We start from the raw sequence: 23,513 nt of genomic DNA, 5'->3' as shown, positions 1-23,513 counted from the left end.
CCTGAAAAACAGCTCCCCCACCCAGGCCACAGGCGGGCGGATTATGTAACAGGGTGTGCGGCGAGGGTTGGGGAGGGGGGCCCGCGGGGCGGGGCCAGGCGCTTGCGGCTATTCCGGGCGCCGCTATTTTTAGCCCCATTGATGAGGCTGCGTCGGCCACGCAGCCGGGATTCCGGAGACGTCAATGTGCGCGCGTCACTGTCCCCGCCCGCCCGCCCGCCGTGGGAGGCGAGCCCGGGGCTGGGGCGGCGGCGCTGGCGGCTGCGGGGGTGGGGGGCGCGGTCGCGGCCGGAACTGGGGGGCGGGGGGGTCCCCGGGGGCGGGGGCGCGGGGCCGTGGCGGCGCGGCGGCAGGAGCGCGAGGCGGCGGCGGCGGAACAGTGGGGTCCCCCGCGCGGCGCCCGCGACCCCCGGCCGCCCGGCCATGGGGGCTCCTACGCTGCCGAGCCGCTCCCCGCCCGCGGGGGCGCGACCCCGGAAGGCGGGGGCGGAGAGGCGAGCCAGGCGAGACGGGCAAGGTGAGGGGGCCGGGGAGGGGGCTCCGGGGGCCCCGGGAAGGGTAGGATCTGCGCGGGTGCGTGGCGAGGGTCGGGGCCGCGCCGGGAGTCCCGCTTGGAGACCGGAGGGGCGTGGGGGCAGGGACTGGATTCCCGGCGGAACCGGCTACATCCGAGTCAGCCCCCGAGTGTGGCGGCCAGCGCTTTCTCGCCCCAGCCCGCCAAGGGTGGGGTTTGGCCCGCGAGGGGCGCTGGAGGTGGCCAGGCCGGAGGAATTCCTTCCATTTCCCCGCTGGCTTCCAGGAGTTAGGGAGCTCGGCTGCCAGGACGCCGAGCCGGGAGGGACCAGAGTTGCCCGGTGCAACCCCTTCGTGGGATTGAGCCGAGAAGCCGAGCCTGGAGAGGGTCTCGTGGAGTCAGGAGCGGACCTGGGATTAGAAATGCTGCAGAGGTGCCATCTCCAGTGGTTTCCAGTGGAGTAATAATTTGGGTTGGGGGCTAGTATTAGGGGTGTGCTGGGAAAAGGAAGGCTGGGCAGAGGTAGGTGGATTGAGAATAGTTATGCCCAAAGTGTGCTGATGTAGTAGGAGGCTTCAGTGGTGACTTCAGGCTTGGTCCTAGACCCACACCAAGTGAATTGGATGAAGACTTGAAAGGGAAGCCAGCCGACTCTTTGTAGTGACCTAGAGGTGAGAAGAATGACAATGACAAATGTATAGTACGGTAAAGCCAAGATTCCAAGCAATGGCAGCCAGGCAGAAGGATGGACCAAGTGTAACAGGATGAATGAGACTGATTAGGAATGTTGAGGCCTGTGCTGGAGTTAAGAAAATTAGCTGAGAGGTTCAACCCAGCAACCCAGGCCCTTGGAGCTTCCCACTGGCTCTCCGGTGTTGGCTGTCAAATTGCTCTGTGCCCACTAAGCAGGTCCAAGGAGGGAAGGGGGATGCCTGGCCCTGGGCTCCCTGGTTGGGCTCCCTGGGTTCTAATCCTAGCTTTGTCACTTCCTAGCTGTGTGACCTTGAGCAGGTTGCTTAACATTTCTGTGCCTTAGTTTCCTCCTTGTTAAAATGTTCATAATAAGAATAATGCTTTTCTCACAGTGTTGTGAGGCCAAAATGAGAACAGGAGTGTAAGGTGCTTAGTGATATATTTAGCATATGGTGTTCAACAAATATTAGCTGCTGTTGTTATTGTTGATAATAGTAATATGCCCATTTCTGGGTGGGGACATTGGCCAATGCAGAGTTTATGCCATCAGGAAGCCACCAGGGCTGCAGAGGGTCTGTCATTCATGTCCTGTTGCAAGGAGTTCAGATAAGAAAAGACTCAGTTGATAGGAGGGAGGAGAAGGAGGTTTCAGGTGGGTTCATGCAGGGCTGGGATCCAGGGCTGGGGGATCAGTGTCAGTCGTGACTCAACATAGGAGAGAACCCTTGGAGTTTGGGTCTGCCCCCAAATGGAAGGGACAGCTCCTTAGCTGCAGTGTTCTCCCTGCCTCCTTCCAAGTGACTGGCTGACCCTCCTCCTAAACCCTTCCTGATGCAGGCACGTCTGAGTCCCCCTCTCCCGCATTCCACAGATACTTAACTGAGCACCTATTAGTACTGAGCTCTGGTTTGGAGACTGAACTCTGCAGCAATTGAGACAGACACGTAAACAAACGCACAGCATTAGTTCTATGGCGATGATAAAAATAGGTTCATGTGGCGGGGTGGGAGTGGAGGTGAAATGGGAATGGAAACCTGATTGATGAGAAGGCGCTAGCCATACCGACATTGCAGGCAGTGACTTTCCTGGCAGAGGGGACAGCCAGTGCCAGAGGCTCTGAGTGGGGGAAAGAAAGCCCATGGGGCTGGAGTGCAGCAAGGAAGGGGAGCAGGAGCTGGGTGCTGAAGTCTGGCCTGAGGCTTCCACTTCCTTTGGGGGGGAATCACTTTCTCCTCCTCCAAGCCCACTCAGCCCCTGGTTTGTCCTCTGCACAGTGCTGATTGTAACCGATCTTGATTCATTCCTGCATTGTAACCTCCTGGGGCCCAGGGATCTTGATTTGCTGCTTCTTGGATCTCCCACTGTTTGAGGCTCACTGTCTGGCTCACAGTAGGCCCTCAGTAAATGCTTGTGGAATGACTGTTGAGGATGGCATTTTGATGGGGGGCAGGAGATGGGATCAGATGCCTGCGCTAAGATGTTACGAATCACTTTCTGGGCACCAACTGGATCGCCGACTCTGACCCCCGTTCTCAGATACAGGGTCTTCCCGGGCTCTCAGGTTGGGCCTGACTGTGGTAAGAGGTGTTTGGCCCTCCCTACCCTTTGTCCTCAGCTGTGGGCTGGAAGGGAGAGAAGGGAAGGTTGGTGGGGGTCGGGGATGGGGGGAGGCTAGGGCATGACCGCAGACCGTTTCTGGGGTACGGGAAGATGACAGGGCCATTCTGGGAAGCAGGTGTAGGCTGTGGGCTGGGCCAGGTTTGCAGCCTGGTTTTGCCTTCTGTTTGGGGTTGGACTCCCTCCAGATGATCCAGACCGCCTTTCCCTTCTTCATGCCCTGCTCCCCATTATACCCACAGGGATATCGGGGTGCTAATAGCTCTGTAAGAGGAGAATCTGGGTACCACGGGCCAGAGGAACTCCCCTAAGCCTGTGGACCCTGGGACAGAGGTTAGGAGGGTGGAGTCCGTCACCTACCCTCTGGGACCCCCTTCTCCTCACTCCCTCTACCTGCCACCATGGAAGCATCTACTTCTCTTTTCCCAGATCTCATTGGCCTTAAGGGCATCCTGATAACCAGGGAAGATCACGCCTTGGCTGGTCCTGCCCTCACCTTGGGGCCCAGTCAAGAGAGGAGAGGGCTGAGTAAGGGTAGGAAAAGGGAAGGAGAGAAGTGGGGTCTGCGTTGCCCTGGCTGAAGGCTTTGGCACCAGCAGGGTTGCGGGGAGAGCTTGAAGAGGCTGGAGGGGTGGCACACACAGGTGGCTCTGGAAGTAGAGGCCAGGTGCCCAGAAGTGGCTTGGAATAGGAACCAGGGTCTGGGGTTAGCTTTTATGTGTCTTCATTCAATTTCTCCTAATAATGATAGCACCTATGTGTATCCAGCACTGTTTTAAGTCCTTTACACATATGAGCTCATTTTAAGCCTGCTGGTAACTGTATGGTTGTTAATTTTAGAGATGTCAATTACAGATTCTCTTTTTTTTTTTTTAAGATTTATTTATTTATTTATTATTTATTTTTGGCTGCATTGGGTCTTTGTTGCTGCACGTGGGCTTTCTCTAGTCGCAGCGAGCGCGGGCTACTCTTTGTTGCGGTGCACAGGCTGCTCATTGCGGTGGCTTCTCTTGTAGCAGAGCACGGGCTCTACACGCGGACTTCAGTAGTTGCAGCATGTGGGCTCAGTAGTTGTGGCTCACAGCTTCTGGAGCGCAGCCTCAGTAGTTGTGGCGCACGGGCTTAGTTGCTTCGCGATATGTGGGATCTTCCCGGACCAGGGCTTGAACCCGTGTCCCCTGCATTAGCAGGCGGATTCTTAACCACTGTGCCACCAGGGAAGTCCCACAGATTCTCATTTTCACAGAAGAGTAACAGAGAAGTTATGTAACTTGCCTAAGGTTACAAGTGATGGAGCCAGGATCTGAACCCAGGCAACAGGGATGCAGCATCCATGCTCTTAACCACTCTACCCCAAGCTGGACCTTCCAGTTTTGTGACTGGAATCCCTTCAGAGAGGATTTCCTGAGAGTCCCCATGGCTTGGATTAGAAGGCTGGGCTGCCTAGAGATGGGGGCATGGAGCCCTTGCTCTGCAGCCTCTGAGGCTTTGGGGGCCAAGTTGGAGCCCCTTAAAGGAGAGAGGGGTATTCTGCTCTGTCCTCACAATAGCTCCCTTTTCTCTGCCTACAACATGCCCTTTTGTACACATCAGGGAGCTGAAAGCTGGATTGAAGTACCCCCCTCCCCCCAGGAGTGGGGTGTGAGGCTGAGGAGCTGTGTCTCCAGGGCCCTGAGATGCCCCAGACGCTGTCGGCAGCTCCTAGCCACACCCCACGTTCCCAAGTGCTGTTTGCTTGCGGTGTGGGCCCCCAGCCTCTGACGCCCAGCTCACGGAGGTCCTTGGGCTGCCTTGTCCCCCTTTATGGCCCGGGTCCTGCTTCTGTTCCCACTCCTGTGTTTTCTGGCTGTGCTGTCTCCAGGGAATGGTCCTGCTGGCTGTTTTCTCCTCTCTCGCGTGGACTCTCCCTCTGTAGGCCTCCACCTTGGACAGAAGCCAGCCCCAGCCCCTCCCTGGTGTTGGCGCCTTCTGCCAGGCCCTGAAGGCCCGAGGGATGGTCGAGTGTTGTTCAAGGTCTGTTGGTCCATCCAGAGTGGTGAGTGCCCTGCTGTTGCCCTTTGTACACCCCCGGGGCCCTTGAGCAGGTGGCTGGGGGACTGAGGTGGGTGTGGAGCTGCCTGAAGCGGATGTGGTTTGGGGGATGGAGGGGGAAGCCCTGCAGAGGTGGTGGGCGAGCTGCTGCTCAGCATGGGGAGATCTGATTTCTTCAGTGGTGGGGGTGACGTGGGGGCAGGGAAGGGGGGAAGCCTGACTTTCTTAGCAGGACAGACTGGGGGGCTCTGGGCCTGGGTGTCACGGGGTTGTCGGGGATGACAGCTGCTCCCAGGGCAGCAAGTGCCTTGTTCCAGGAAGCTGATGGGGTGGGGTTGTGTAGCTCAAGGCCAGGCTGGGAGTATAGCGGGGCAGACCTGGGGGATGGGAAGCTGCCTTGTTCCTAGGGTGTAGACACTGTACCAGGGGAGTGCATGAAGGGAAACTTGGACCACCCATTGCCTCCCTGAAAGGGCGATGACTGCCCACTTCTGTGGTGGGCCTGTAGGTCCTGTGGGGTCTGGTATGGGGAGGTGGCTCTGTGAATGGGGAGGATCTTGCTGACCAAGGGCAGGGTCAGACCCTTCACTATTCATCCAACATCCTGAGAGGGAAAGTCTCAGACTTGTGGCCATGGCCAGAGAAATCCTTGGCTGTCTAGCTTCCCTCCTCTTCTTATGGATGAAGAAACTGAGTTAGAGAGGGGAAAAGGCACTCTTCAAGGTCCTACATTGAGGACATGTAGACCCAAGCTCAGAATCCAGGTCTTCTGGCTTCTGGGCAAGCCCAGTGGCCTGCTCAGCTGGTGGAGGACACACCTTCCTTGCCTGAAGATGCCTCCAGAGAAGACACAAGCTAATCTGTGGGTGAGGGGTGGAGTGTGGGAATGGGATTTCCACCAGGCCTTTCCTTGGGGACTTGAGATACTGGGGCGGGGTCAAGGGCACATAGTCCTGGTCACCGTGTTTACCTGAGAGAGCTGGAGTTCAGCTTGGTGCCCTGGACAGGGACCCTGCTATTCCCTTCTTCCTTCCCCAGAAATGAGGGTCATCTCTGAGCAACACCCCCTTCAGGCCTTGAGAGATCCCCAGATGAAGCAGGAGCTGGCTCAGTATCCCCCCCTGGACCCCCAAACTCTGTTGCCTCTTGTGGAGTTGGTGTTCGAGGTGCAGAGAGTCCCAGAGAGGTGGCTGGGATGGGGGCGATGGGCTGCCCAGCCCTCCAAGCCTGGAGGGAAGGAGGGAAAGCCCTGGGAAGCAGGGCCTCCTGTTCCGGGGGCTGCGCTGGGTACGCACCTGGCCTCTTGCTGGCAGCAGGCACTGTGCCACCAACCTCGGGCTGGGGCAGGGAGAGGAATTACTGTAAGTGGAAGAGGCAGGTGTCCCTGGTCAGCTGGACATCTGGACTCGGGAAGCACGTGAGTGAAGATGACAGCAGCGGCCGGGTGTCTTTCCCTCCGCTCAGCCCCCACCTCTGCCCTCAGGTCAGACGCGGCCTGCTGAGCGCCTAGCCTTCCCTCTGGGTACCCAGTGGCTCCTGGGGTCAGAATTCCTTGCGGTCAATCCGTTGTCTGGGTGAGGGTGGTGATTGGGTGGAATTCCCATGCCAGAGGTGCTGCCAAGGCCACCGTAAGGGCTGCCAGCGGGGGCTCCATGAGTGCTAGAGCTGCTGGTCCTGTGACGTGGGCACCTGTCTGCCAGGCCCGGGCATGGGCCCAGGGTCACGCTCATGCCAGGGCTCCCGTCAGCTGACTATTTTAGGCTCTTGCTGACCTGGGCCAAAGTCAGACCTCAGCCAAGAGGGCCCTGAGGCAGCTCCCCCTCTCCCCAGAGGCCAGCTCTGGTTTCAGCTATATAAACAGAGGAGGACGTGCTGGCTTGGAGGCCGCTCCATGTCCTGAGGCCACTCAGCCGGTGCACAGCCTCGGTCGGCAGGACGGGCTGACTGGGCGGTCACGTCTCTTCCCACAGGGCTTCTTGAGGCCACCGGGAAGAGTCCCTAGCCAACCCCGGGATTCTCCCTTGGTGCAGTTGTCCAGGACCTTAGAGAATCAAAGCAGATCGTGTGGAGGAAGCTGGTGAGTCTTAGGAATGGGGAAACCGAGGCACAGGGGCTGGGCTGTTTGGATCTTTTTCCATTGTGACTGTCCTCATTGTGGTTTCTTTGGCCTCGAGAGGGGGAGGGGCGGAGGAGGAAGCAAGGGTGGCCGACCCTCCCAAGGAATGAGAGTAAAGGCTTGATGGCACTTGGACGACTTTGGACCACTTTGCGGTTGAGAACCAGGAGACGAGGAAATAGGTGATGCCATCTGTCTCCTTCCTCAGAGATTTGCACCAGGGTCTTCCATCCTCCTGTCCTGTTGACCCGGCCTGGACAACACTGGTCTGCTCAGGCTGGGGAGGGACGCTGGAGTGAGCTGGGTGTCAGTCAGGTACCTCAGCACTTGTCCCTGAGTAGGGTCTCTGGCCCCCCAGCTGGTTGGGACTTGGGGTCTGAACTTGTGGACTGACGTCCCTGAGCCCTCGGCCCCTGCCCCGCCCTCCTTCCCTGGCTTCCCGCCTGGCTTGGTGCCTGAGAAGCAGGACTGGAGCTAGGCTTGGCAAGTCCGCCAACCGGCTTGCCACAAACACGCTCCCCGGGAGCCGGGCCAGGGGCTTGGGCCGGCGTGGAATAAGCGGAGCTCGTTACGTGGGAGGCTGTGTGCTCTCCTTCTCGGTTCTTGAAAAAAAATTTTTCCCTTTCTGAACGTGAGTCTTTAAACGAATCCAGAGCCTGTGACTAAAAATACTTTAACAATAGGAAAATGCATCAGTCTTTCCGGCTGGGCCTTGTTATCAGAGGGTTTTTATTTTGGAATTTGAAATTCTGCCCAAGGAGGCTGGGTGGAGACCTTGGGCAGGGACAGGAGAATTTGGTGGGCTGTTGATGTTGTGCAAGGTGGTGGGAGCCCCCCCTAGGGTGGGGGAGAGAAGAGCTGGCCAGGAGCTGAGCAGACTGAGGGGCATGGAAGGAGATTTTTTTTTTTTGGCTGCGTTGGGTCTCCGTTGCTGCGCACGGGCTTTTCTCTAGTTGCGGCGAGCAGGGGCTACTTTTGGTTGCGGTGCACGGGCTTCTCATTGCCGTGGCTTCTCTTGTTGCGGGCTCTAGGCGCACGGGCTTCAGTAGTGTGGCACGTGGGCTCAGTAGTTGTGGCTTACAGGCTCTCGAGCACAGGCTCAGTAGTTGTGGCGCACGGGCTTAGTTGCTCTGCGGCATGTGGGATCTTCCCGGAGCAGGGCTTGAACCCATGTCCCCTGCGTTGGCAGGCGATTCTTAACCACTGCGTCACCAGGGAAGCCCATGGAAGGAGATTTGAGGAGGCTACAAATGAGGCGTGGGTCGACTCTTCCCAGAGGAACTCCATGATCTTGTCTGTGTTTTCCAGCTCTGTCTGGATGTTCTTCCTGAAGTCTGATCTTGTTCCTTTATGTTGTATGTTGATTCCTTCTGGCCTGATAGTGGCCTGGGGGTTGAGAAATCACTGGACTGAAAATGACCTCTGTGGAGAGAGGTCTGACCTGCTCAATTAACCAGCTTTCTTCAGAGTATCAGTTGAGCACTTGCTGCATACAGTCTGGAATTTTCCTGGTGCCGGGTGGAGCCACATCTCTGGGCATACTCTCATTTCCTTTCCCGCAGCCCTGGCGAGGGAGAGGTGGGGATGGGGGTACTATTTATCTCTGGTTCTTGAAGAAGGAGGGTGCTGGCTCCCCAGTCTAGCTGACAGCTCTGGTGTCTCCTTTCTGTGCCTGCCTTAGGATCCTGCTGCAGGTCCCTAGAGCCCCAGCCCCCAGACAGTGCTCCCATTTCACTGTGAGCCTCCCCCTTCCGTTAGTGACTTGAATTCTAACAGCACCGGGACTAGCGATGTTGTCAGCATTGGGCAGATGAGGAAACGGTCCCGAAGAGGGCAAGGGAATGGCCCCGGGTCACACACCAGGCTTGCTGGCTCCAGGTCAAAGATGCCTCTGAGAGTTCCTTTATCTTTTGCCTCTGCTGGGGGCTGGGGTGAGAAGTGGAGGGCGGCGGCTGACCTGCCCGTGTCCTTGGGAGCCTGTGTGTCGTGGCAGGGCCTGGACAAGGGCCAGAAGATCAGACCTGGGCCTGCCCCTACATCCCCAGTTCCCGGAGCTGTCCCTGGAAGGCCCCTGGGGCAGTAGGCAGAGCTTCCCTGCCCACCGCACAAATCCCCCTGCTGCTGCCAGGGCAGGAAGAGGAAGTGGCCGGGTCAGGCCTGGAGATAGGTCTTGGGGCTAAGGTGGGGAAGCTGGGGTGGGGGTTGGGGGGGGAGGAGGCAAAGCTCACTCCCTCTGCCTACCCTGTGGGAAGGGTGCGGAGGCCCATGGGTGAGGATGGTCTTGGTGAAAGTAGGGCAAGTTCCTGCCCTTTGCTTAGCAGGGGCAGGGGCCAGCCTGAGGTGGGCGTGGCAGCGTGGGAAAGGGGCTGTGCAGTTCCACTTCCTCCATCTCCTATTTACCCACCGTCTTGGCGGGGGGACAATGGTGTACTTTGGCTGCCCATTTGCGGCCTGCCCTGGGCTACTTACCGTTGAGGATGCATGAAGGGGCCTCCTGCCAAGGTGGGAGAGACAGGGCCTTGCCCTCAAGTTCACACATTGGTTGTCGGGGGAGGGATGGCCTGAGCACGAGAGCCCCCGCGCCCCACAAGATTTGACTAGCAGGGGCCAGGCCCGAGCTGAGTGGTTCAGAAAACATACTGCGAGAGGAGCCCTTGCTAATGTCAGATGCTGCAGCCTCTCCTAACCGTAGCTGTGCTCTTAAGTATGTGTTGATAGGACAAATAACATAATGAGAAACAGCCACTGTTTCCTCTGTGATTTCAATAAATTCCAGCAGCATCTGCATCCATTTGAATAAATATGTCTCTCCCATTTAGGTGTGGCTATTTTTGTAAATGAACTTTTATTTCTGAAAGTATAACATACATACAAAAAAACATACAAATCATAGACGTGAAATCTTAAGAGTATATGTAGTGTGATTACTTTTCCATACTGAACACACCCAGGTGACCATCGTTCAGACTAGGAACTGGGATGCTTCCAGTACCCCCAAAGATGCCCTCATAGGCACTGCTGTTTTCAGTTTATAGGCCTTGTGCGTACCAGCTCTGTGGTGCACTTGTAAGAATCAAGGCTCGTGGGGCCAGAAGCCACAGCTCTGGAGTTCAGAGTTGAGGGCAGTGGGTCTAGCACAGAACTGGGAGTTAGGGGAGTCTGATTCCTGGCCCCTAAGCCTCTACCTCCTCATTTATAAAATGTAGGTGGTAATGCCAAACGTAGAAGGTTAGGGAGAGGGTTAAGTGGAAGAATCCATGTGAAGTGCCCTAAGCCGAGGTCTGACCCTTCACTGGTATTCCTTACTCCCCCTACCCCCAAACCCTCCAGTGAGAAGGTACTTATTATTAAGAGTTAGGCTGGTCCAGGAGGCTGTTATGAGCTGAAGTCTTAGAGGATCAGCAGGATTAGAATAGAAGGAAGAGGAACAATGTGCCCAGTGGATGGTGGGAAGGTTTAGCCCAAGGTCTTTATACTGGGGCAGCAGGGATCCTGGGGGTGGTGAGGGTAGATTGGTGGGCTGTGCTGTGCTATGCGAGCCTGACCTTGGGCAGCTGTCTCGTCTCCAGCACAGCATCTTTCCCTGCCCTTCCTGTGTTATCATGGCCCTGCCTTACCTCCTGGTCCTAACCTCTAGTTTTGGATACCTCTGCCATCATTACCTGTCTCTTACCAACCCTTACCTACCCCACAATGAGCTGTTCACTCTGACTTGCTCTTAAAGGTTGGGCTTAGTGGGGTCCCTTGGAGTCTCCATCCAGTCTTCGACCAGCTTATGCTCTAGGTCTCCCAAAGTCTGCATCAGTGATGCCTTTTCAAGAGTTCCACCTTGGCCAGATTCCACCTCAGAGCCCCAGGCCACCCTCCCTGGAGGGCATCTGGCCAGCAGGGATGAAGCCTGAGGTCCCCAAGCCCCTCTCGCCTCTCCCCTCTCTGTCTTAGGCTAGGTGCTCCCTGGGTGTGTTCCCACAGAGGGACTGCCTTTTTCTCCTTCTTTACTTATTTTCAGAGTGTAGTGTGTTCCACGCCCCCAGCATCCCCCGCCTCCACGAGCATGGCCAGGTGGCGGCTGCTGTTGTCTCTTCCACCCTCTGCCTTTGGGGCAGCAAGACTGCAACCTCCAAACCTGCAACCTCCCACGGAGATGGGGCCTGGGCTGCAGGCACAAATCTGGAGGCTGGATGCTGAGATGTGGAGATTTAGACTGGGAACCTAGACAGCTCCTCACCACACTTGAGTTCCCTGGGGCTCCTGGGTGGGCCTCCCCATGGGAAGGTAGGGGATGGTCTGTGTTGCTCTTTACAGATGTAAAGTGGTGGAGGAAAAAAGGGGGTGCTAGGGCTCAAGGCTAGGTCAGCTTTCAAAGAGCTGTTAAGGCTGCAGCTAATATACTTTTTCTTTTCTCTTTTCTTCTTTTGCTGATGAGTTTCGGAGGGAAGAACATTGACCTGGGAAGAACACTGGCCTGGCTAATCATCTTTTGCTAACAGAATTGTTTCTATCTTCTGAGGAAGGCCCTGCTGGGCCTGGGGGTGCTAGGTGGGGAAACCAGCCGGTGACCCAGCTGGGTTAGTTTCACCAGCCCGGACTTGCTTGTGCTTCTGAGCAAGGTGCAGCTCTTCTGGGAGCCCTTGGGTCCGAATCTGCAAAATGGGAAGACATGAATTATATTAGTGGTTTCAAACCAGTTTTAAGCTGTGGAATCCTTTTCATCCAAGTAATATCTTCTGCAAAAGCCCAAGACAAAGAAAAACAAAACTTTGGCTAAACATCATCCTGCCCACACTTCACCTTCACGCAGGTGGCCGTGAAGCGTCTTTGGAAAATGTTTTAGCAAAGGCCAGAGCTCTCTGAAGACTGGTCCATGTTGAGACTGTGTGCTGCAGTGGGGGAGCTGTGCTAGGTTCTGACCGGATCACCGAATGATGCTGGTGTGACATGAAGACTGCTCCATCCGTGGTGGACAGTAGGGTTTGGAAAGAGGAGGCAAGCTGGTGAAGGGGCAGTTTCTTAATGGATGTGGGCAAGGAGAAGGGGAAGTCGCTGGCCTCAGTCAGCTGGTCTGCTGCCTTCAGGCACCAGTGAGGCATGGGCTCTGGCTGGCAAAAGGAACGGAGGATCCAAGAGAAGTTCCAAAATAGAATTTCAGGAAAAAGTGAAAAGTAGCATGTGGGGCATCAGGAGCAGAGATGGGGGGCAGGCAGGGAGTGCAGAGACGGCAAGCTCTGTCTGGAACGGGTGACGTTTGAGGTGCTGGTGGGACCTTTGAGTGGACAGAAGTGGGGGCTGGAGAGCAGGCTGTGGGAAACCTGAGACGGAGGTGAGAGTGGAAGTGAGGAGCACGAAGTGCCTCAAGGGTAGAGGAAAGTGCTGTTGGGTGACCAGGGGAGGCCAGAGTGGGGTCCGTGGGCGCAAGCTCAGTGTGGAGAGGGGAGAGGGGGAGGGGTGTGGGGAGGGCTCTCTTCTTCTAAATATTAGCCTTTTCTTCCTTCCTCTCCCACCTAGAAGGGGAGGGCTCCCGGGAAGGCTGCAGGTGGGAACTCCTTGATCATGGACAGCGGAGGGTGTGAAGGGATCCCCTAGAGATGTAGTCAGGTTCCACCCCAGTGTGCCACCACCTTGCTCTGTGACCTTGAGCAAGTGCCATTATTTTTCTGAGCCTGTTTATTTATAAAATGGGGAAGAGTCGGCACAGATTCGAAAAGATTTCTCAGGCTCCACCCGGTTCTGAAATTCTGTAATTTCCCAACTAGAGTGCTTTCACCCTGTCAGGGACTGGGGAGGGTAGTGGTGAGAAATCAACTTCAGCTGTGAAGCACAGCCAGTTGGCCTGTCTTGGGCTTGGCGAATCCCTGCCCTCCGGAAGGTACTTTGCGTGAGAAATTGGGGGGGGCAGGGAGAGAGAGAGAGGGAGAGAGGGAGAGAGGGAGAGAGGGAGGGGGGAGAGAGGGGGGGAGAGAGGGAGGGGAGGGGGGAGAGGGAGAGAGAGAGAGAGTGTGTGTGTGTGTGTGTGTGTGTGTGTGTGTGTGTGTGTGTGTGTGTGTGTGTGTGTGTGTGTGTGTGTGTGTGTGTGTGTGTGTGTGTGTGTGTGTGTGTGTGTGTGTGTGTGTGTGTGTGTGTGTGTGTGTGTGTTGCCCGCCCTAGGCCTTCCCCGGGCCCGCTGGAAGGGCTGGGGAGGGTGCAAACGGAGCCGGGCGCGTTCGTGGCTCCCGGGAGCAGCCGGAGGGTGAGGAGCTCCTCGTCCGGGGAAGCCCCGCAGCCACGGCGCTAGAGCACCCTTTTCTCGGGCTCTGGCCCTCGGGCTGCTTATATCGGCTCCAGGGGCCCCGGGCCGGTGCTGGGTCCGGCCAGAGGAGCCTCGCGAGTCCGCGAGCTGCTATTTTTAGCTGGCGCAGAGGGCGAGAGGGGACTATTTATAGATCAAACAATCCGCGCTCCCTGCGTCAATGGAACCCCGCGTGCGTCACGCGCGCAGACATTCCAGGCCCCCCCTCTCGCCCCGCCCCCTCGGGCTCCCCGTCCCCGTGCCTCCCCCTGGCCGCCTCCCGCCGGAACCGCGCCGCCCCCCGCGCCCTTGTATGGCCAAAGCTCGCCGGGCCGCGTGCGTCAGTGGCGCCCCCGCCCCTCCCCGTGCGTCACGGAGCGCTTAAGAGCAGGGTCCGGCGCGGCTGGGAGTCCCAGTGGTGGAGGCTGCGAAAGTTAGGGGAGTGTGCAGGACCGCGGGAACGCACGCGGGACCGGGCTGCGACTTGGGGCGCCGGTCCTGGGCAGGGGGAGCAGGAGCCAGCCGGGTAGGTGACGCCCGGGAAGCGTGCATCTCCACAGAGCTCTGTTTTGGGTTGTGGGGGTTGCTGCATGAAGGAGATGGGTGTTCGCGCGGGCAGAAAGGGTGTTTTAGGGTCAGCATGAAGGAGGGCGGGGGTAGGATGCAGCTCTGGCGTTGGGGGTTAGCGGTTGGAACGGGATGAGGACCCAGGGATGAGTACTCAGATCGGACTGGAGTTTACTGAGCGCTGTGTGTGTGTGTGTGTGTGTGTGTCGGGGGCGGGGGGGGGATGTCTGTGCAAGGTGGAAGCCACAGAGGGTTAGGCTGGCGCCAGCAATGAGGACCTGTTCAGTAGGAGACTGGCTAGAGTTCAGTCTCCCAGGGTCCTTTAGTGGGCACAGGGCGCCTGGGACTTAGTTGCTGGTTGGGGTCTCAGTACGGTGTGCGTGGGGGAGAAGGTGCACAGAGCTTGGGCTGCTGGGATGTATCTGACTCCTACCAGCATTGAATTTCCAAAAGGGTCTCTTTCTTCCCAGCTTGTCAGCTCGCACCCCAATCGTTAGTTGTTAGTTGTTTTGTTAACACTTCAGAAGCTGTGGCTTAGTTTGTGGTGATCCCCAGCTGGAAGTTTCTGCCTGAATTATTTTAGGAGAGGTCTAGATTGTTGAGGTCAGCATTGGCTGAACTGTGCAGGGGGTGCTGCTGTGTGTTGGAATAAAGGAGTCTTCTCACCGGCAGGAGCAGGGTCTCTGGAAGCGTAGGGAAGGTTGTTTTTACTGTAGCTTGGATCTGTGTCTGTGTGTGTGTGAGAGAGAAAGAGAGAGGGAGGGAGGGAGGGAGAGGTGGAAAGCGTCATCCTTCGGGATCCTTGGTAGGCAGTTGCTAATGTTGCAGTCTCTGGTGTGGTACCACCTAGAGGATACCACCCCTGCCCCACTCCCGCCTCAGTCTGTTGGATCCTACAGGTAGGGTGCAGCCTGAGGGTTGTTTAGCACAACAGCTGCAAACCACATTGTTGCCAGGACCCGCCTGAAGCTGGATTCTCCTTGCTCCCTTCTTCAACCCCGCTTCTTCCTTCTCCCTGTGCTTCCGCCAAGGGCTAGATGTAGGTCCATATCTTGTGTCATTAAGTACCTGCATGAAAGCAGGAGTGGGGGGAGTTTGGTGGGGGTTGATCCGGATGTGGGACGTCCACGTGGAGACACGGGATTTGAATGCGGCTGGAACACCCAGCCCAGCCCTGTGTAGCTGCTACCTCTTTTCCTCCACCCAACCCATCCCTCCCCAGGCTGCGGTAGCACAGGCAGACGTGGCCACCCTTATCTCTTGCAGGTGCTCAGTGCCTCTGGACCGGTGCCACTGGGTGGGTGGGGCCCGAGTTTCTGGGGGCTCTGTTGTCTGGGTTGGTTGTGGGAGTGTCAGGTCAGGGGTGGAGCTGCCCTGTCCAGGGCCCAAGGAGGTGGGAGAAAGGCTAGAACCAGAGGACTCCCTGAGCTCTTGGCCGGGAGGTGATGCCAGCCTTTGCCCCCTCCTGCTGTCCCCCTTGATTATGGCACTCTTTGTTTCAGCTTGCTTTCTTACCCAGCCTCCCTCCCTGACTGATGAGGCCAGGGTCCCGGAGATCCCCCAGCCAGGAGGTGGGATGGGGAACTGTTCCGGAGCCTCCTCTGCGTTAGTTTTTGACTTGTCTGCGAACTTAGGGATCCCCCCTGAATGATGCTCTCTCTGCTCCTTCAGACTCCTCAGGTTTGGGGCAGGGTGTAACCCCCTTTGCCTGAGCTGCTGGTTTCTTCAGGGCACAGAAGTCTTGAGTGGAGGGACCCAGGTTTCCGTCACTCACCAGCAGGCTCCTCCTCTTCCCTGCATAGCCACCTCAAGTCTCCTGGACTCTGAGTGCTCTCATAAAAATAACAGGGGGAAATGCTTTGGGGGTAGCAGAGGAATTCCTCTTCAGGACTTCTCCTGGAAGTCCAGGGGCTGCTTTCTCCCTCACGCTCCCCCTTCCAGCATACAGCCTTTAAAAGTCTGGAGCCAGGTTACCTGATCCCTTGGGGAGCTGGGGACTGGGTAAGGAGGCTGGGCTCCCTTTCTCTTTGCTTCTGGGAGCATCCCGGGCAGTGTAGAGTGAGTGCCTGTCCCCAGATGGCAGGATTGGGGTGCGCGTGGGATCTGCAGCCTTTGCTCAGTACGTAGGGTGGGGGGGTGGGTGGAGGGGCACAGCCTCACTGCTGCTTAGGCTGCTTTCGTAGGCAGCTGGGCCTTCACTCCCAGCTCCTTTTCCATTTGCAGGATGTCCTTCAGCCCAGGCACTGGCACTGTGTGGGGAGGAGGAGAGGGGGTTTGGGAGAGGCTGGGCCATGCCTGAGAATATTCCCAGAAGTGCCAGGTTGGAGGAACAACGTATCTGCTCCCGGGACTGGGCTCAGGTTTTGCCTGGCTGCCTCTCCCACCCACCCTTCTCCCAGCCCCGACCCATGCCTTACCCAGTAAGGGAGGGGCGGGGGGCTGGAGGAACACAGCTTTCCCCTGTTCCAGCAGAGAAATGCTGGCTGGATGCCTTCCCTAGGGTTCCCAGGCTGCCTGGGGTGTGGCTGGCCTTCCGACTTGAGCCCACTCTTGCTGGGCCTTTGCCCAGGGGCTTTGTGACATGGAGGTCGAGATGGTGCTCTGGCCGGGAGCCAGGATTCCTGGGTTCTGTGGTGGGCTGTGGCCCTAACGCCTCGTGTCCCATGTCTGGCTGGGATTCCTGCCACCTGGCAACTCAGGGGCCTATACTTAGAGATCAGGCCTCAGGCTTCTCTCACTGACTCCCCCCGTCCCCACCCTTTGGTCTCTTCCTTCTCCAGAGATGCCCTGTATCCAAGCCCAGTATGGGACACCAGCACCAAGCCCAGGACCCCGTGACCACCTGACAAGCGACCCCCTGACCCCCGAGCTCAGCAAGCCCACCATGGACCTGGCCAGCCCTGAGGCGGCCCCCACCGTCCCCACTGCCTTGCCCAGCTTCAGCACCTTCATGGACGGCTACACAGGGGAGTTTGACACCTTCTTCTACCAGCTGCCGGGAACAGCCCAGCCGTGCTCCTCGGCCTCCTCCTCAGCCTCCTCCACATCTTCATCGTCAGCCACCTCCCCTGCCTCTGCTTCGTTCAAGTTTGAGGACTTCCAGGTGTACGGCTGCTACCCTGGCGCCCTGAGCGGCCCTCTGGACGAGACCCTGTCCTCCAGCGGCTCTGACTACTACGGCAGTCCCTGCTCAGCCCCATCACCGTCCACGCCCAGCTTCCAGCCGCCCCAGCTTTCTCCCTGGGACGGCTCCTTCGGCCCCTTCTCGCCCAGCCAGACTTACGAAGGCATGCGGGCATGGACAGAGCAGCTGCCCAAGGCTTCTGGGCCCCCCCAGCCACTGACCTTCTTTTCCTTCAGCCCTCCCACCGGCCCCAGTCCCAGCCTGGCCCAAAGCCCCCTGAAGCTGTTCCCCTCGCAGGCTGCCCACCAGCTGGGGGAGGGAGAGAGCTATTCCATGCCAGCAGCGTTCCCAGGCCTGGTGCCCGCTTCTTCACACCTTGATGGCTTGGGGATGGTGGATGCGCCCGTGACCTCAGCCAAGGCCCGGAGTGGGGCTCCGGGTGGAAGCGAGGGCCGCTGTGCTGTGTGTGGGGACAACGCCTCTTGCCAGCATTATGGTGTCCGCACCTGCGAGGGCTGCAAGGGCTTCTTCAAGGTACTGCGCTGCCCGGGGGGCAGCTTGTTATGAGAGGTGGGACAGGCTGCTCTCTCACCCCAGCGGGGTCTGTGGTGGCTTCCCTTGGGTTCTCCTCCCAACACGTTCTGCTCTTTAAGAAGAGGGCAGGCCTGCCAGGTGGGCCACTGTCCTGGGAGCAGGGAGCTGGGACCTTTTCATGCTGGGACTGGGGCTGTAGAGATACGGAGGGAGGGGTGAGAGCTGGGCAGAGGGTGCGGGCTGCAGGAGTACCCACGAGGGGAAGTTCAGTGGCCAGCCTCTCGCTTTCCTCTGCCTGGCCTCCCCCCACTCAAGGTCCTGGTGGGAAGGGGGGCCCCAGGCACTCGTGTTCCTGGCACAAGATGAAAGCATCTGAGAAGAGGGCTTGGTGCTTGAGGGCTGGGGGCGGACTTGGGAACAGGCTGTGTGTTTGTCCCAGTGCTGGGTGCCTGCTTCGCTTCCCGTCCCCACCCCTAGCCCCTCCTCAGCCCTCTCATGTCTGCCCCAAGGAAGGGGCAGGCGGACGCAGGCATGTTAAGAAGTACCGGCTGCTGGGGAGCCCCGAGCCCCTAACCTTGTGTCCTGAGGGTGAGGCCGAACCCTCCCCCAGTGTCCCCAAGACTTTCTCTTCCTTCCCCCACCCATCAATCTCTCCCTCCCCTGCCACCCAAATGTTAGAAAAATAGCTGTGAACAGAGAGCGCTTTTGTCTGCAATGGCAGTAGGATCTGGACGCTTCCCTCCCCTGGGCTCCCCCCATCCCCACACTCTGACAGCCTGTTCCGTGTCGCCCCCCCCCTCCGCCCAGCGCACAGTGCAGAAAAATGCCAAGTACATCTGCCTGGCTAACAAGGACTGCCCTGTGGACAAGAGACGGCGAAACCGCTGCCAGTTCTGTCGCTTCCAGAAGTGCCTGGCTGTGGGCATGGTGAAGGAAGGTGGGTGGCTGGCACAGGCCCAGTGGGACAGAGGCGGGCCTGAGTGGGGTGGGGCCGGCAGAGTCCCCCAGACATTTGTTCTGGTGGCCGCAGGGAAGGGCATGCCTGGGCCCTACTTCCTCCCCGATCTCTGGTCCATCTGCCTGCCTTGTGGTGGGGGAAGTCCCTGCAGAGTTCCCTGGGTCTCGGGGGCTCTAGGTCCTTGGACCTGGGGTTGCTGCCCAGCACTGCTGTGCACGGCTTGGGCTGAGAGTCTCTTCCTCCCTTGCTCACCCCTGCCCATTTCTCTGCAGTTGTCCGGACAGACAGCCTGAAGGGGCGGCGGGGTCGGCTCCCTTCAAAGCCCAAGCAGCCCCCGGATGCCTCCCCTGCGAATCTCCTCACCTCCCTGGTCCGGGCACACCTGGACTCAGGGCCCAGCACTTCCAAACTGGACTACTCCAAGGTGAGGCCCCGCCCACCCTACATTCAGTGCTTCCCTGCACATTAGAAAAGCCCCCCCACACCAACCCCCGGTTCCACAAATTGAAAAGAGATCAGGCCCCTCCAGGCTGACCAGATGGGAAAATGTACCCCTTTGGGCAGTGGCCAATTAGAAGAACGTGCTCCTTCCAGCAGCCGTGGCCCTGGGTTAACGTGTGAGAGTTGGCAAGCAAGTGTGGGCGGAATCTCAGCTCCACTCTCACCCCCGGGATCTGGCATCCGAGGGAGGGCACGACGTGGCTGTGTGTGGCGGCCTCGGTGCGGGGCTTTTCCTGGGGTCTGACCCAGCCAGGCCGCTTCCTAGTTCCAGGAAATGGTGCTGCCCCACTTCGGGAAGGAGGACGCTGGGGACGTGCAGCAGTTCTACGACCTGCTTTCGGGTTCCCTGGAGGTTATCCGCAAGTGGGCTGAGAAGATTCCCGGCTTCGCCGAGCTGTCCCCCAGGGACCAGGACTTGCTGCTGGAGTCAGCCTTCCTGGAGCTCTTCATCCTCCGCCTGGCCTACCGGTGAGCTTCCAGCTGTCTGCTCACCCCTCGCCCTGCCGCCCTGCCCTCAAGCCCCTCTCACTAGTGTCTGTATCCCTGCCCACCAGGTCTAAGCCGGCTGAGGGGAAGCTCATCTTCTGCTCAGGCCTGGTGCTGCACCGGCTGCAGTGTGCCCGCGGCTTCGGGGACTGGATCGACAGCATCCTGGCCTTCTCGCGCTCCCTGCACAGCTTGGTCGTTGACGTCCCTGCCTTTGCCTGCCTCTCTGCGCTTGTCCTCATCACAGGTGGGTGGCTAGTTCCACAGACCTGGGGAGACGGGGGGGAGGGCTTGAGGGCCTGGCCCTGGATGGGCGGGCATCTGGCACTTCCTGGGCCCCCACCTTGTGGAGCGAGTGTGATTAGATGCAGAGAGGGGTAAGCATGGCTCAGGGCAATGCAGCTGGCAGGTGGCAGAGCCAGGGTTCAGGCCCAGCCGTGGCTGACTGCAAACCAAGCCAGCCTGTGAGTTATCCCAGAGGACCGAAGATCCTGCTCGTGTAGGTGTCATGTGTGGCCTAAAGTTTGGGTTTGTTTTTAACATCTTAATCGTGTTGCACACAGGAAGTTTTTACAAACGGAGCATGTGCACATAAAGAGCACCTAGATCAAGAAACAGATGTGACCGGGACCCCAGAACCCATCCTTGTGCCCCCTTCCGGTCATCAGTTCCCCCAAGGGTGGCTGCCACCCGGACTGCTAATAGCACAGATTAGCTGTGCTTGTTATATACTTTATGTAAATATAATTATGCAGGATGGAGTTTTTGGCATTAAATGCGGAGGTTTTTGGGTCTCTTTATTTTTTAAAGCACCAGAATCTGACCCCACCTCTTTTTCTCTTAATTTTTTTAACTGAAATTTCACAAAGCTACATAGGGCAAAAAACTGTAGGACAAAATCTGAGGCACTCTAGGCTGCAGAGGGAGTGTGGTGGGTTTTGAGTCCTGCTTTCCCTGGAGGTGGCCTCTGAAACACTGCTGCTCAAACCCAGGGTTTCTCACAAACAGTCTGGGGGGAAAAAAACCAAAAACCAAAAAGCAACACTGGCCTCGTCAGAAAACCTGCGTAGGGTTTTATTTCCTTTTTGCGACCTTAGGCAAGTCATTTAACCTCTCTGGGCCTCACTTTGTCACTTGGAAGATGAGGATAAGGAGCGTTGCTGCCTTGCTAGGCTTCTGCTGGGGCTCAGAAATGGGCTCCTGTGCTTTTGCACAGTGCAGAGGGCTGTGGAGCCCGGTCACTGGCGGCCGTTCCAGAGACCTGGGAGAGGCCAGGTCTGCAGGGGAGAGGGGTGTCTGCTCCTCAGCTGTGCAGCTAATCCTGCACCTTCCCCGCAGACCGGCACGGGCTGCAGGAGCCTTGCAGGGTAGAGGAGCTGCAGAACCGCATCGCCAGCTGCCTGAAGGAGCACGTCTCGGCCGAGGCAGGCGAGCCTCAGCCGGCCAGCTGCCTGTCACGCCTGCTGGGCAAGCTGCCCGAGCTGCGGACCCTGTGCACCCAGGGCCTGCAGCGCATCTTCTACCTCAAGCTGGAGGACTTGGTGCCCCCTCCGCCCATCATCGAGAAGATCTTTATGGACACGCTGCCCTTCTGACCCCAGCCCGGGAACACGCGTGCACTCTGTGCGCACGCTCATACGCCACCCCACGTGCCTTTAGCCCACGGCCCACGGACCCCTGGAGCACCACCCCTCAGCCTGGGCCTGAGCTGCAGACTGGCCGCCCCTCCCCGCCACCTGCTCTGGGAGGTCGGCAGGGAGTTCATGCCCTGGGGGAGGGGGATGCATTCACAAGGGTGACCCTTACTATTTGTCTTACCCCGCAGCCCAGCCCTGGTCTTCATGTTTTTGTAAGATAAAACCGTTTTTAACACACACACCGCCATGCTGTAAATAAGCCGAATGCTGCTGTAAATACAGGAAGGAAGAGGTTGATGTGGGAGTGGGGTTTGGGAGGGAGGGACGGGCCCCCACCAGCCTCCTCCTACTTGCTGTCTTTTCCCGCCCTCCTTCCACGTGTACATAGACTCACTCTAGGAGGAAGACAAGTGACAGATTCTGACATTTATATTTGTGTATTTTCCTGGATTTATAGTATGTGACTTTTCTGATTAATATATTTAATATATTGAATAAAAAATAGACATCTAGCTGAAGCTAGGATCCTGTCTCTCTCTGACACCCTCCCCCCATACCACCCATCCCCCAAATGGCATGAGAGGCAGGGGTGGCACCCATAAACCTTGGCTGTTACCAACCTGAGCTTATTGGCCTCAGTTTACTCATTTGTAAAAGGTGGACATAATCACAGCTGCTTCATGGGGTTATTATGCAAAGCACTGAGACTAGTTTCGGACACGGAGAAAGCCTCTGGGAAACAGGCCTGGCTCGTGGATGGGGCCTGCACCTGGAGGCTGACTCATCCAGGGATAAGAGCACCGGCTTTGGCTGTAAGTTCCTAACCTGGGGTGATGGCCTCTGATTCGGCTTCCACATCTGTAACACAGGGAGGAGGGCATTCCCCACCTCACCTGGCTGCTGGGATTGCGAGAGTGTGGGTGTGGTGCTCACCATAGGGCTGGGTACAAGGCAGCTCAGGATGGTGATAGCAGCTATCATTACTCAGTGTAAGTTTTTTTCCCATCCCCATTTTCAATATTTCTCCCCATGGGTCTAGCACCCTCTCTTTTTTTTTTTTTTTTTTTTATACAGTTTTTTTTTTTTTTTTTAGTTTCTGCTTTATAACAAAGTGAATCAGTCATACATATACATCTGTTTAGCACCCTCTTGGCAAGAAAACTGTTCTGAGGTCCCTACCTGTGCCCAAATACCCCCACGTAGGTTCTCCATCCCCCAAGCCCATCAGATGCTTAGCTGGCTTAAAATGCAAATTCCTAGGGACTTCCCTGGTGGCGCAGTGGTTAAGAATCTGCCTGCCGATGCAGGGGACACGGGTTCGATCCCTGCTCGGGGAAGATCCCACATGCTGCGGAGCAACTAAGCCCGTGCGTCACGACTACTGAGCCTGCGTGCCACAACTACTGAGCCCACGTGCCACAACTACTGAAGCCCTCGTGCCTAGAGCCCGTGCTCCGCAACAAGAGAAGCCACCACAATGAGAAGCCTGCGCACTGCAAGGAAGAGTAACCCACTCTTGCCGCAACTAGAGAAAGCCTGCACAGCAACAAAGACCCAGTGCAACCAAAAATAAATAAAATTGATTCTTTAAAAAAGCAAAACAAAACAAATTCCTAGGCTCTACCCCAAAGACTCGGATTTGACGGAGTGGGGCTCATGGAGCTCTACTTTTACCCAGCACCCAGGTGTCTGTGAGGCTGGAGGCCTGGAGGCCACTCTTTTGATAAACATGAACATAGCCTGACCCTAACCCGAGGCCCAAGGTAGCCACGTGGGGTCTGGCCCCTTTCCCTGCTCTCAGTGCCCTTCCAGCCTCATGACCCAGGAGGGCCCTTGGCCCAGGACCCCTGAACCTCTACCTCCACAGCCCCTAGGAACTGGCTGGATGAGGGCAGCCCCTGCTGGATGGAAGTCGAACAAAATAGGGCTCTGCTCTGCAGTAGGACCGAATCAAGGGCCTTCCCTGGTGCTCCAGCCCATCTGCAGGTTACCCAAGTAGTCCCCAGCCACCTGCCCTCGCTCAGGTTCTGTTCTGAAGGGTCCATGTGGGGTGGGCTGGGGAGTCCTGGGCCCTGTGCGTGATGACTGCCACGGCCAGCAGTGTGTGGACTTCCAAGCGTGCATCCCTGGCACCCCTGCCAGAGCTCCTGAGTGAGCCTGTGTCACAGCACCAGCACCTGGCAAGGCGGGGCTAGGGGTGGGGCTGTTGGGAGATCTGCTTCTGTTCTCAGCCCTGCCCCCAGCTCCACGCTGCTCTCTGAGAAGTCCCTCTTCCTCACTGAGCCTTGGTTTCCCGTCTGTTCCACGCGGAGGTGAGTCTGGTGGCAGTACTCTGGTTAGGAGCAGAGCTTGCTGGGAAGTCCCCCACCAGCTGTGGCTGGACTGAGTCCCTCTCCCTTTGAATCACTCTTTGGCAAAGACAGATGTGGAGCACAGGGCGGGCCCCTGGGGAAGGCAAAAGGTGTTTGAG

The 23,513-nt window shown here is 57.7% G+C and overlaps 1 protein-coding gene across 9 annotated transcripts; it reads left to right on the top strand.

The window, feature by feature from the left end:
* Window positions 1-381: 381 nt before the first annotated feature.
* Window positions 382-21,561, top strand: NR4A1 (nuclear receptor subfamily 4 group A member 1). 9 transcript variants are annotated; one of them, XM_060113981.1, is made up of 10 exons: window positions 619-1,185; window positions 4,740-4,859; window positions 6,826-6,932; window positions 11,398-11,957; window positions 16,584-17,461; window positions 18,269-18,398; window positions 18,692-18,843; window positions 19,186-19,388; window positions 19,475-19,653; window positions 20,745-21,561. In XM_060113981.1, exons 5-10 carry the CDS (start codon window positions 16,586-16,588, stop codon window positions 20,999-21,001), a joined length of 1,797 nt encoding a protein of 598 aa, XP_059969964.1. In that variant the 5' UTR covers window positions 619-1,185; window positions 4,740-4,859; window positions 6,826-6,932; window positions 11,398-11,957; window positions 16,584-16,585; the 3' UTR covers window positions 21,002-21,561. The 9 variants fall into 9 exon arrangements, with proteins under 9 accessions (XP_059969960.1, XP_059969958.1, XP_059969961.1 ...); XM_060113980.1 differs by lacking the exon at window positions 11,398-11,957; XM_060113977.1 differs by lacking the exons at window positions 619-1,185; window positions 6,826-6,932; window positions 11,398-11,957 and adding an exon at window positions 382-517.
* Window positions 21,562-23,513: the final 1,952 nt, after the last annotated feature.

Source organism: Mesoplodon densirostris, chromosome 11, assembly GCF_025265405.1.
Source record: "Mesoplodon densirostris isolate mMesDen1 chromosome 11, mMesDen1 primary haplotype, whole genome shotgun sequence".
NCBI lineage: Eukaryota > Metazoa > Chordata > Mammalia > Artiodactyla > Ziphiidae > Mesoplodon > Mesoplodon densirostris.
The sequence above is the reverse complement of the archived record's forward strand: the minus strand, read 5'-3'. Positions and strand labels throughout refer to the sequence as shown.

Coding starts and splice junctions, on each gene's coding strand:
- NR4A1 (XM_060113975.1), top strand. CDS start 424: ATGGGGGCTCCTACGCTGCCGAGCCGCTCCCCGCCCGCGGGGGCGCGA. Junction 18,844..19,185: donor CCAAACTGGACTACTCCAAG/GTGAGGCCCCGC, acceptor GCCGCTTCCTAG/TTCCAGGAAATGGTGCTGCC. Junction 19,389..19,474: donor ATCCTCCGCCTGGCCTACCG/GTGAGCTTCCAG, acceptor CCTGCCCACCAG/GTCTAAGCCGGCTGAGGGGA.